Genomic DNA, 13,123 nt, shown 5'->3' on the forward strand with positions numbered 1-13,123 from the left:
GCGTACCAGGCGAGGTAGTTAACATCTCACCAGGGTCGGGATCGAACCCACGACTTCCTGCGTACCAGGCGAGGTAGTTAACATCTCATCAGGGTCGGGATCGAACCCACGACTTCCTGCGTACCAGGCGAGGTAGTTAACATCTCATCAGGGTCGGGATCGAACCCACGACTTCCTGCGTACCAGGCGAGGTAGTTAACATCTCATCAGGGTCGGGATCGAACCCACGACTTCCTGCGTACCAGGCGAGGTAGTTAACATCTCATCAGGGTGGGGATCGAACCCACGACTTCCTGCGTACCAGGCGAGGTAGTTAACATCTCGCCACCACGGCATCTGCGCAGAGGAGGAGGCGGGGGTGGCGCCGTGCCCGCAGGCGCCGTGCTCCTGGTGCCAGAAGGTGGGGCAGCGCCGCTACGCGCTGCCCATGGGGGGGGAGATCCGCGCCTTCTGCAGCGACAAGTGCTTCAGCGCGGGCCGGCGGGCACACTTCAAGCGCAACAAGGTGCCAGCACCAGCAGCACCAGCAGCACTACCACTACCAGCACCAGCAGCACCACTACCACCACCACCAGCACCAGCAGCACTACCACCACTACCAGCACCAGCAGAACTACCAGCAGCACTACCAGCACTAGCAGCACCAGCACCACTACCACCACTACCAGCACCAGCAGCACCAGCAGCACGACCAGCAGCACTACCACCACTACCAGCACCAGCAGCACTACCACCACTACCAGCACCAGCAGCACCAGCAGCACTACCACCACTACCAGCACCAGCAGCACTACCAGCAGCACTACCACCACTACCACCACTACCAGCACCAGCAGCACTACCACCACTACCAGCACCAGCAGCACCAGCAGCACTACCACCACTACCAGCACCAGCAGCACTACCAGCAGCACTACCACCACTACCACCACTACCAGCACCAGCAGCACTACCATCACTACCAGCACCAGCAGCACCAGCACCACTACCACCACTACCAGCACCAGCAGCACTACCAGCAGCACTACCACCACTACCAGCACCAGCAGCACTACCACGACTACCACCACTACCAACACCAGCAGCACTACCACCACTACCAGCACCAGCAGCACCAGTAGCAGCACCAGCAGCAGCACTGCCAGCACCACCACCAGCACTATGACAACCACCACCACTTTCACCAGCACCTTCACCACCAGCACCACTACCACCACTGCCACCACAGCCAGCACCACTTTCACCACCACGACTACCACCACCACCAACAGCAGCACCACCACCAGCACCAGCACCGCCACCACCAGCACCAGCACCGCCACCACCAGCACCACCACCACCACCAGCACCGCCACCAGCACCACCACCACCAGCACCACCAGCACCGCCACCAGCACCACCACCGCCACCAGCACCGCCACCAGCACCACCACCACCAGCACCACCACCAGCACCGCCACCAGCACCACCACCAGCACCGCCACCAGCACCACCACCACCACCACCAGCATCACCAGCACCACCACCAGCACCACCACCGCCACCACCAGCACCAGCACCACCACTACCACCAGCACCACCACCAGCACCACCACCAGCACCACCAGCACCACCACCAGCACCGCCACCACCACCACCACCAGCACCACTACCACCACCACCACCACCAGCACCACCAGCACCACCACCAGCACCGCCACCACCACCACTAGTCGCCTTCGCTGCTGTCACGCAAGCCTCACTGACGGCGCCCCCCCCCCCACCGCAGGTGTGTGACTGGTGCAAGCAGGCGTGCCAGGCGCTAGAGTACCTGGGGTTCGGCGAGGGCGAGCGCCGGCTGCGCTTCTGCAGCGACAAGTGCCTGGGCCGCTACAAGATCGACGTCTTCTACTCCGAGACTCGTGCCAACCTCCCGGCGCCGCCGCACACCGCCTCCTCCTCCTCCTCCTCTTCCACGCCGGCCGACGGCGGCGCCAACGACGGCGACAAGCCGCCCTCTTCCGCCACGCCGGACCGAGACAAGGGCGGCGGTGGCGGCGGCGGCGCCGGCAGTAGCGGCGGCGGCGGCTCTAACGTCGGTGCCGGCAACGTCGCCGCCAAGATCGGGAACGGCGGCGCTTGTCCGCAGGCGTCGCCGGCGCAGAGGCACCGGGGGGCGTGGGGGGGGGACGCGGCGGCGCCGGCGACGTGCGGCCCCGGGGAGCTGGCCGAGCCGTCGCCGCGATCAGTCGCCGGACGAGCGCCGGCACCGGCAGGAGTCGAAGTCGGCCAGGACGGCGGGAACGACGGCGCTGGCGCCCATCAAACGGGACGAGTCTCCGCCGCCACCCCCCTCCGCCGCCGGGGCCGCCGGCGCCGCCGCGAGGGCTGCGGCCGCGGCTGCCGCCGCCGCCGGCGCCGGACGCGCAGAGGGCGGCGCGGAGAGGCGGCGCGCTGACGTGGCGGCGCCGCTGCACCAGCAGCGCGATGCGGCCAAGAAGTCTCCGTGCCTCCTGCTGCTCACCCCGGTCGCTGGGAAGGTTGAGATCGGCGGGCAGCAGCACCAGCAGCAGCACCAGCAGCAGCATCACCAGCAGCAGCACCAGCAGCAGCAGCACAACAACAACAACCGGCACCACCAGCAGCAGCAGCACCTCCAGCAGCAGCAGCACCAGCAGATGACACCGCAGAACTTGCAGCCGGGGGCGCTAAACACGGCGTACTTGGTGAACCAGCCGGCGCGGTTTGCCATGCCCGTCTTCCCGCAGGTTCAGCTGCCGCAGCAGCAGCAGCATCAGCAGCATCATCAGCAGCAGCAGCATCATCAGCAGCATCATCAGCAGCAGCATCAGCAGCATCAGCAACAGATGCCCCCATACCTGCACGGAGGGCAGCAGCAGCAGCATCAGTTCATGATGGTCCCTCCGCTGGCTCCGCTGGTGCCTCCGCCCACGCTGCTGGTGCCGTACCCGGTGCTGGTGCCCGTGCCGATCCCCATCCCCATCCCCATCCCGGTGCCCGTGCCGATCGGCGCCGGCGGCTGGGGTCGCTACGGGGGCAGTGACGGCGGTGGCGTCGGCGCTCATGTCCTCGTCAACGGAGGTGGTGGAGGTGGTGGAGGTGGAGGTGGTGGACGTGGCTTGAAGGATGAGGTGACCCTCGTCAGCGTGAAGGTGGAGGCGGCGGAGGTTTGCGTGGCCGACGAGGAGAGGGACGGAGGAACGCCGCTCGCAAAGAGAGACGGTGACGCTGGTAGCGATGGCGGTGGCGGTGACGGTGGTGGTGACGCTGGCGGTGACGTCGCTTGCGACGACGGTGGCGGTGGTGGTGATCTCGCCGCTAGCAAACTTGATGGTGCGAGCGACCGCGGTGGCGAAGGTGATGGTGGTGGTGGCGGTGATTTTGCCGATGCTTGTGGTGATGGTGGCGGTGAGGACGCGAGTGAAGATGTTGCCGGAGCTGCCGCTCACGGCGAAGATGCCGATAAGACCCAGAAGGGTGGTGGAGGTGGTGGAGGTGGTGGAGGTGGTGGTGGTGGTGGAGGTGGTGGTGCTGCAGATGGTCACGGGGACAACGATGACATTGGAGATGCCCATGTTGACGCCAAAGTTGGTGGTGGATCTGGTGATGGAGTTGGTGGTGGAGCTGGTGATGGATCTGGTGGTGGAGTTGGTGGTGGATCTAGTGGTGGAGTTGGTGGAGTTAGTGGTGGAGTTGGTGGTGGATCTGGTGGTGAATCTGGTGGTGGAGCTGGTGGTGGATCTGATGGTGGAGTTGGTGGTGGATATGGTGGTGAATCTGGTGGTGAAATTGGTGGTGGAGTTGGTGGTGGAGTCAGTGGTGGAGTTGGTGGTGGATCTGATGGTGGAGTCAGTGGTGGATCTGGTGGTGAATCTGGTGGTGGAGTCAGTGGTGGATCTGGTGGTGAATCTGGTGGTGAAGTTGGTGGTGGAGTTGGTGGTGGAGTCAGTGGTGGATCTGGCGCTGGAGTCAGTGGCACAGATGTGGGTGGCGACGTGGGCGATGGCATCGACGCCGGCGGCGCCAACGATGTCGCTGCCGATGTCGCCGGTGCCGCTGCCGCTGCCGGCGCCGGCCGGCGCGCCGAGCGGCTGCCTGTCGTGGACCTCCTCCACAAGTTGACCTCCCGCCCGACAAACGGCGGCTACGTCTGCGCTGAGGATCGCCACGATTGCGCCATCGGCGCAGCACCGGCAACAGGTCGTGGCGCCGGCAGTGGCGGTGATAGCGAGAGGACATCGGCGGAGAAGGCCGTCTTCCCGAACAGCGGCGCCGGCGCGGTGGCGGCGCCGACACGGCCTGCTGCCGCCGAGTTGACGTGCGCCGACTGCGCCAGGGGCAGCGCCGGCGTTCTCCGATAGCTCCCCAGCCGGCGGCCGGGGTCACGACCTCGCGAGGGTTTTAGCCGCATCCGGCGGCGGCACTAGCGGCGGCACTAGCGGCGCCACTGGCCGTGGCCGGGGACACGAGCGGCGGTTGTTGTTGCTGCGGCGGCGGCGGCAAAGATCAAAGCGACGACAGCCGGGAGGCTCTGACGCCGGGCCGGCCCCGGTGAGATGGCGGCACCGACGGGAGCCATCGGGGTGGGGGGGGGGGGGCACCCTGGTGCCGGTGAGGTTCACCGCAATGTGGCGCCGTGGGGCCGGCGAGATTTGCAGTCACCTCACCGTGAGATTCACAATCACCTCACCATCAGATTCACAATCACCTCACCATCAGATTCACAATCATCTCAACCATCAGATTCACAATCACCTCACCATCAGATTCACAATCAACTCACCATCAGATTCACAATCACCTCACCATCAGATTCACAATCAACTCACCATCAGATTCACAATCACCTCACCATCAGATTCACAATCACCTCACCATCAGATTCACAATCACCTCACCATCAGATTCACAATCACCTCACCATCAGATTCACAATCACCTCACCATCAGATTCACAATCACCTCACCATCAGATTCACAATCACCTCACCATCAGATTCACAATCACCTCACCATCAGATTCACAATCACCTCACCATCAGATTCACAATCACCTCACCATCAGATTCACAATCACCTCACCATCAGATTCACAATCACCTCACCATCAGATTCACAATCACCTCACCATCAGATTCACAATCACCTCACCATCAGATTCACAATCACCTCACCATCAGATTCACAATCACCTCACCATCAGATTCACAATCACCTCACCATCAGATTCACAATCACCTCACCATCAGATTCACAATCACCTCACCATCAGATTCACAATCACCTCACATCAGATTCACAATCACCTCACCATCAGATTCACAATCATCTCACCGTGCGATTTGATCGCAGGCCAAATAGGAACTGCACCGAGCCACCGACCCGCACATCGAGTGAGTAGCAGCCAGGAGTGAATCCCGGCGGGAGTCAAGATATTGAATTTACGCGTCTTCAGCACGCGCCGTTAATCCCCTCGAACCTCGGCGAGCAAAGATTCACCGCTACGCGAAACTACCGCGGTAAACGGGCCTGCCTTGTCCCAGTGGGCAAGGGGGCAGCCCTGGCGGGGGTGGTGCGCGGGTAGCTCCCGCCTCTTTCCTCAGCGTGGAAGAGTAGGCCAAAGTTCCCTCGTTGGCGTGTCCCGGTCCCAAGTCCGCTACTTGAACGTACGGCGCCACGTTAGCGCTGCTTCCGCCAGGGGACACTTTTCACACGGTGCCGTTACGACGCACTCACCGTTATAACGCACTCACCGTTACGACGCACTCACCGTTATAACGCACTCGCCGTTACGACGCACTCACCGTTATAACGCACTCGCCGTTATAACACTCACCGTTACAACGCACTCATCGTTATAACGCACTCACCGTTATAACACTCACCGTTACAACGCACTCATCGTTATAACGCACTCACCGTTATAACACTCACCGTTACAACGCACTCGCCGTTATGACGTGGATCACGCACTCGCCGTTATAACGCACTCACCGTTGTGACGTGGATCACGCACTCGCCGTTACACGTGGATCACGCACTCACCGTTATGACGTGGATCACGCACTCGCCGTTATAACGTGGATCACGCACTCACCGTTATAACGTGGATCACGCACTCACCAACACGCTGACGATGATGTGAACCGGTCCTGGGCCGCCCCTAGGACGACTCGGCCTCAAACGAGTACCTGGTGCGGTGTGTAAGCATCGCCACTGGGGAGACAAAGGCGGCCGCGCGTGGTGGTAGCCACCCACCCCCTCGTGTGCCACAATGCCGGTCTTCATAGGTGCTGCTCGTTAAAAGCACTTGCCCCAACAGTCTGTTCAAGGCTACACGGGGGATCTTTGTTTTTTTTTTTCTGAGCGTGTGGAGTTAGTGAGTTCTCTCCCCTCGTGTTCTGCTTGGGTTTCCTCCAATTTCTCCGGGTTTCACCCATAAAGCTAAACACACAGAACTACAATCAAACGTACCGTGTCACCAGTGCGGCTTCGAAACATCCCCAAAAATTGCCTTTCAGGGTTTCACGGCAGCAGCAGCAGCATCGCCCGGACAACATCACCGGCTTGCGTAGGGTGCAAAGGAAGTTAACACATTAACTACACATCCACAATAGAACCTGGCAGGGACCCCCCTCCTGTCCAAGAGGGGGGTGCCCTTGAGACTCAGCGCAGGTGACGACACGGGAGTCGAACCTTTCCTGCTTGATGTCAAAATCTCTCTTCTCAGCTCCCTTCTTACCCTCCCCCCACTCTCCACTCCCTACCTCCATTCCATCTCCTCCCTAACCTCCCTCCCCTCCCCCTACTCTCCGTTTCACGAAGTGTTGAGATTTGCCAAACGATCACAGCCCATTCATCTGTGGTGATGTGGGGTCGTGAAATGACCGTCAGGTTGGGTTAACACCACCACCAGCACCACCAGCACCACCACCCACCCCAAACACCACCACCCACCCCAAACACCATCACCACCACCCACCCCAAACACCACCAGCACCAGCACCACCACCAGCACCACCACCCACCCCAAACACCACCACCAGCACCACCACCCACCCCAAACACCACCTCGCAGCGCCTTCAATGATTTAAAATGATAGAATCCCTTGCCGGGGATATACGCACAGACACAACAACAATTCACACACTCGCACACGCACTCACACACGCACATACACGCATACACACACACATACACACACGCTCTCACACACACTCAGCTCCACGCCTGTTGTAATCCACCGCTGGATGAAGGCTGTGCCCACAATGGAGGAGGGTCATTGGCCCCGTTATAGATATTTTTTTATCATTTCATTTTTAAAAGGCCAAACCACACACGTGGCGTGTGTGGGGGGAGCGGTGGTGCAGCGGTTAGCGCTACGCTGCGTTGCGAACCCGGCCTCCCCTAGGTCGACTCAGCCTCAAATGAGTACCTGGTGCGGTGTGCGAACATCGCCACTGGGGAGACAAAGGCGGCCGGGCGTGGTGCTGGCCACCCACCCCCTCGTGTGCCGTGCCGGCCTTCATAAGTGCTCGCTAACAGCACTTGTCCCAACAGTCTGTTAAGGCTATACGGGGGATTTGTGTCTTTGTACTGACAAATGTGCCGAGTTTTCTTCGAGAGCGTTGAGGGACTGCCAGCAACGCAATTGAAAGGGAGGCGACGTTCCAGGCAACGACCCTTCCTCATGACACAATTTGTTATCCATTGCTGGGTGAAAGCGCCTCCAACCCCCCCCCCCCCCCATGTGCTGTGCAGAAGGTCCATTGCCTGAAACGTCGCCTGGCTACACATTGTATTCCCATCTCCAGCATAGTGTGTCATCGCCTCTGGACACACACACACACATTAAGAGTCATACTCTTTGGTTCTTTCGGTAAAGTCACCACGTAGATATCAAATGAGATAAATGACGACGTTTCGGGCACAACACAAGCGTCCATCATCAGGTGGGAAAGTCACGTGGGTAATGGCGGCCGCTTGTGTCGCGCCCGAAACGTCGTGATTTATTTGATTTCTCTACCTACGTGATGACTTTACCGAAACAACCAAAGGATATGGATTCCCGCAGTCACGAAAGCTTCAATCACGATTGAAATCCCGAGTTGTATTATGATTACAAAGCCTGTACAGTGTTGTAAACGTCGCTTCTGTCACGATCGCACCGTCCATTTAAAAATGGCGGCCACCACAGTACAGTATTGCACAGTGCGTACTGTACGGCACTGTCAATGTACAGTGGCGCACTGTATTGTAGAGTACAGTAGTGGGAGAGAGTTAATATATATAGGAGCCTGTATTGCACATACTCAGCTTTTTATATATTTTTTTTGTATTCTTCCACTCATTATTTGCCAAAATAGTTCTTATACTGATGTGTTGTAAATAAGATGCACAATAAAAACAAACTTCTCTGTACCTTGCGCCTGTGTTTCATTCTGTGTGTGTGCGTGTGTACCTGTTTACGTGTCTGTGTGTAAACACGTGTGCACGTGATAATTGGTTTTTTACCCTTCTATCTGGCAACAAAACAGACACCTTTTTTACAAGGAGTCATGTTTGTATAGACCACAATACCTGCAGCCATAATGCAAACAAAAACATAACTCTGATAATATATGCACTGTCCTTGAAGTTGATTGGTCTACACCCGAGACAGCTTTCCTTAGAGCCTAGTCTCACATGGGTTGGACCAGATGACGCAGGTATCAAATAAGCTAAATGTGTGCACGTGTGTGCTTGCAAACATGCGTGTACATGTAAACGTGTGTTCGTCCTTGCGTGTAAACACGCGTGCACGTGCTTGCGTGTGAACACGTGTGCAGGATACTCGAGGCAGATGTGCTGGGGAAGCAGCACACGTAGCTGACGTCAGAGCATCCCGGCTTTCCCATTGGAGGACGAGACGCTTACCCTATGACGCGCGCTAGGGACGGCCCCTACCCGGGGGGACACGATTGGAGGAGAAGGAAAGAGCGGGAAGAAAGTGAGTGGGTCGAGAGAAAGAGCGGGAGACACGGGGATAGAGAGCACGGAGAGTCAGGGATTCTAGGTGCTACTCAGAGGTCGCAAACGGGTTTTGATTCCTTACCCGTACCCATACCCGGCCGCACCAGGGTCGCAAACGGGTACCCGTACCCGTACCCGGCCGGGTACGGGTATCGGGTACCTGATTGCGACCTCTGGGATGAAGCCATGTTGCAGGCACGGGTGGGTTGATTCTAGGAACTTGAATTGTGAGAAGAGACAAGACGTTGGGAAATGAGTGACAAACAGTTACTCACCAGTGACTCACGGCCAACCCGTACCCGTACCCGGCCAACCCGTACCTGTACCCGGCCGCACCAGGGTCGCAAACGGGTACCCGTACCCGTACCCGGCCGGCGACCTCTGGTGCTGCTACAGAGGTTTGAAGGGGTTTTTAACAAAGGTCCTTATAACTCGGGATGGACGGGTTTAATGTCGCACCACATTAAAACGGGGGATGCTTCACCAATCCGTCAGAACTCATACCGCATGGGGCCGGCGGAGAAGGATCGTACACAAAGCAATAGATGAGATGCCACAAGCGGAGTTTATTTCACCCTCCACCAATGGAGTCCTTGTGGTTCTGCGTTGACTTTTGCCGGTTAAATAAGGTTACCTTGGCAGATGCCCATCCGTTTCCACGAGTTGACGATTCTTTGGATGCGTTGGTGGGAGCCAAATTCGTTTCTATCCAGAATTTATTGTCAAGATTCTGGCAGCTGCCTTTCGACGACGACTCCCGGCACAGAACCGCCTTCAGAACACCTCAAAGCCTCTTCCATTTCAACTGTTTGCTGACGGGTCTACGGACGGCGCGAGCTACTTTTCAACGGTTGATGGAGTTGGTCCTGACAGGTCTTCAATGCTTAATTTGGAGCATTCGTGACTGCAGGAATTACTCTTTGGTTCTTTTGGTAAAGTCACGTAAAAAGACACAGAGGCGTGGTTTCTCTGTGTGCCTATGTTTGTCTCTCTCTCTATGTATCTCTGTGATATCTGTCTGCTTATATTTCTGTCTATATGTCTCTGGTTCTGTGTTTTATCTCTCTCTCAAATTTATCATTCTCAGGAAGAACGTAATCAACCAGGTAGGGTGTTGACTGTTATGTTATCCGACTCTCTGTTGTATTACATAACATTTCTACGTATACTAGATTTGTGTTTCTTTTTCATTTATACCTGATGATGATTGCTTGTGTTGCAATCGAAACATCGTAGGCTAGTATTTAATTTATTATTTTCTCTTTATACGTGACTTTACCGAAAGAACCAAAGAGTAGGTCTTCTATGGACGTCTGTTTTATTTACTTTGACGACGTCATCGTCTTTGGTCGCTCTTTTGAGGAACATTTACAGCGGTTGGCACTGGTTTTTTCACTTTCAGGGGGTGCGCCTGAAGCTCAAACCATCCAAATGTCACCAAGCGTAGTCCTCTGTCAAATATTCGGAGCACGTCAGCACGGCAGAGGTTGTTCCAGACTCCGACAAGACTCGCTATGTTCGCAACTGGCCCACACCCATTTCGATGTCTCGTGTTCGGAGGTCTGTTGGTTCGTGTGAACCAAGAAGATGAATCCCTGTAGTCACGAAAGCTTTAAATCGAAATTTAAATCGAAATTTATCGCCGCTTTGTACAAGATTTTGCCACCATTGCGAAGCCATTCCATGCGCTTACTGCCGAGGGTCAGAAGTCTAGCTGGGGTCCTGAGGGGGATTTGGCCTTAAGGAAGTTTTTTTACAGATGTTCTGTCGCTGACTTACCCTGATTTTTCATTGCCTCTCTTATTGGACATGGATGCCAGCGATGTGTGGATTGGGGGCATGTTATCGCAGGCCCAGTCTGACCGGGAAGTCGTGATCGCCGATGGCAGCTGGGTGCTATCATCGCCGGCTGAACGGCGGTACTGCGTCACGTGCCCGGAGCTCCCAGCAGTTGTACATTTCGTCGGTCAATTCCGCTCTTACTTATTTGGCCGGCGATTTGTGGTGAGCACCGACCATGCGGTGTAGTCTTCAATGTGCATTGAACATCTTTCAGGCCAGATGGCCAAATGGCCAAATGGATTGAGCGCCTGCAGGAATTGTCTTAGGATGTGGTCCAGGGGCAAAGGGCTTCGCCACACCAACGCGGATGCCTTGGTCTCGGAAAAAACAATATCATGCGAGCCCACAGCGTTATAACAATGGTCAGCTACGGTACTCTGCAAACCTTCGGGCTACTAAGCAAAGGTTTGTTCATGAAGCCATCCAGATATCTAAACATAGCCGTGACATCAACCGAGAAGATGGATACAAATTGAGCAATCAATGGAAGGATGTTATTAACCAGGTAAGCATAGTTTCACAAGCATAGAGAAGGGAGGGAATGACTGTGGCTTGGAAGACCCATTGCTTCGTGCTGAGCGACAGACCAGGTAGCTTCCACACAGCGTTACGCAGCCAATGCAAAGATAATGCCGCCTGTCTGATTCGGAGTTGAGACCTCTGCTGTCAGACCGGAGCTGGGAATAAGCACACTGCCCAGGTATGGGGAAACTCTCCACTCTCCACAACAGCTCCATCAGCAATGGGGAGCTGAGGGGTGCAGTTTTTGATGGCACAAAATACTCAGGCAGGTGCTTAGATTTGGTGGGGCTGATGGTAAGGCCCCACCTCTTAGTGGCACACTCCAGTTTCAGCAGCAGCGCCTCTAACTCCTCCTCTGAGTGAACAGCAATCACGAGATCATCGGCATACATAACATGGTTTACCAATAGGGATACACACACAGATGCACACACACACACAGATATACACATACACACACAGATATACACACAAACACACGTACACACATTTACGTATACACAGAGACACACAGAGATATATACACAGATAGACACACACAGACACATACACACAGATATACACACAGACACATATACAAACACACAGAGAGAGACACACACAGATATACACACACACAGAGACACATACACACACACAGAGACACACACACACAGAGACACACACAGACACACACAGACACACACACAGAGAGGCAAACACAGACACACACACAGACACACATACACACACAGAGACACACACAGAGAGGCAAACACAGACACACACACAGAGACACACATACACACACAGAGACACACACACAGAGACACACACACACAGAGAGACACACACAGACACACACAGAGAGAGACACACACAGACACATACACAAAGAGACACACACAGACACATATACACAGACACACACACACACAGACACATACACACACAGACACACACAGAGAGAGACACACACAGACACATACACAAAGAGACACACACAGACACATATACACAGACACACACACACAGACACATACACACACAGACACACACACACAGACACACACAGACAAATACACACACAGACACACAGACACATACACACACAGAGAGACACACACACAGAGCCAAATCGACAGCGACACACATACACACACACACAGAAACACACACAGAGAGACACAGACACACACACACACAGAGACACACACAGACACACACAGACACATATACACAGACACACACACACAGACACATACACACACAGACACACACAGAGAGAGACACACACAGACACATACACAAAGAGACACACACAGACACATATACACAGACACACACACACAGACACATACACACACAGACACACACACACAGACACACACAGACAAATACACACACAGACACACAGACACATACACACACAGAGAGACACACACACAGAGCCAAATCGACAGCGACACACATACACACACACACAGAGACACACACAGAGAGACACAGACACACACATACACACACAGAGACACACACAGAGAGGCAAACACAGACACACACACAGAGACACACATACACACACAGAGACACACACACAGAGACACACACACACAGAGAGACACACACAGACACACACAGAGAGAGACACACACAGACACATACACAAAGAGACACACACAGACACATATACACAGACACACACACACAGACACATACACACACAGACACACACAGAGAGAGACACACACAGACACATACACAAAG

The 13,123-nt window shown here is 55.6% G+C and overlaps 1 protein-coding gene across 1 annotated transcript in view; it reads left to right on the forward strand.

Annotated features, from left to right (window-relative positions):
* LOC133357013 (sine oculis-binding protein homolog) overlaps positions 1-8,869 on the forward strand; it is a 30,976-nt gene extending 22,107 nt beyond the window's left edge. Inside the window, exons 5-10 of the mRNA XM_061574754.1 lie at positions 345-505; positions 1,769-2,314; positions 2,874-3,222; positions 3,970-4,349; positions 4,406-4,551; positions 8,830-8,869. Coding sequence (XP_061430738.1) covers positions 345-505; positions 1,769-2,314; positions 2,874-3,222; positions 3,970-4,349; positions 4,406-4,551; positions 8,830-8,869 — 1,622 coding nt within the window. The remainder of the gene's footprint in view (positions 1-344; positions 506-1,768; positions 2,315-2,873; positions 3,223-3,969; positions 4,350-4,405; positions 4,552-8,829) is intronic.
* The last annotated feature ends 4,254 nt before the right edge of the window (positions 8,870-13,123 follow it).

The sequence above is a fragment of the Lethenteron reissneri genome, chromosome 56 (assembly GCF_015708825.2).
Source record: "Lethenteron reissneri isolate LAM-NWPU_2019-01 chromosome 56, ASM1570882v1, whole genome shotgun sequence".
NCBI classification, from domain to species: domain Eukaryota; kingdom Metazoa; phylum Chordata; class Hyperoartia; order Petromyzontiformes; family Petromyzontidae; genus Lethenteron; species Lethenteron reissneri.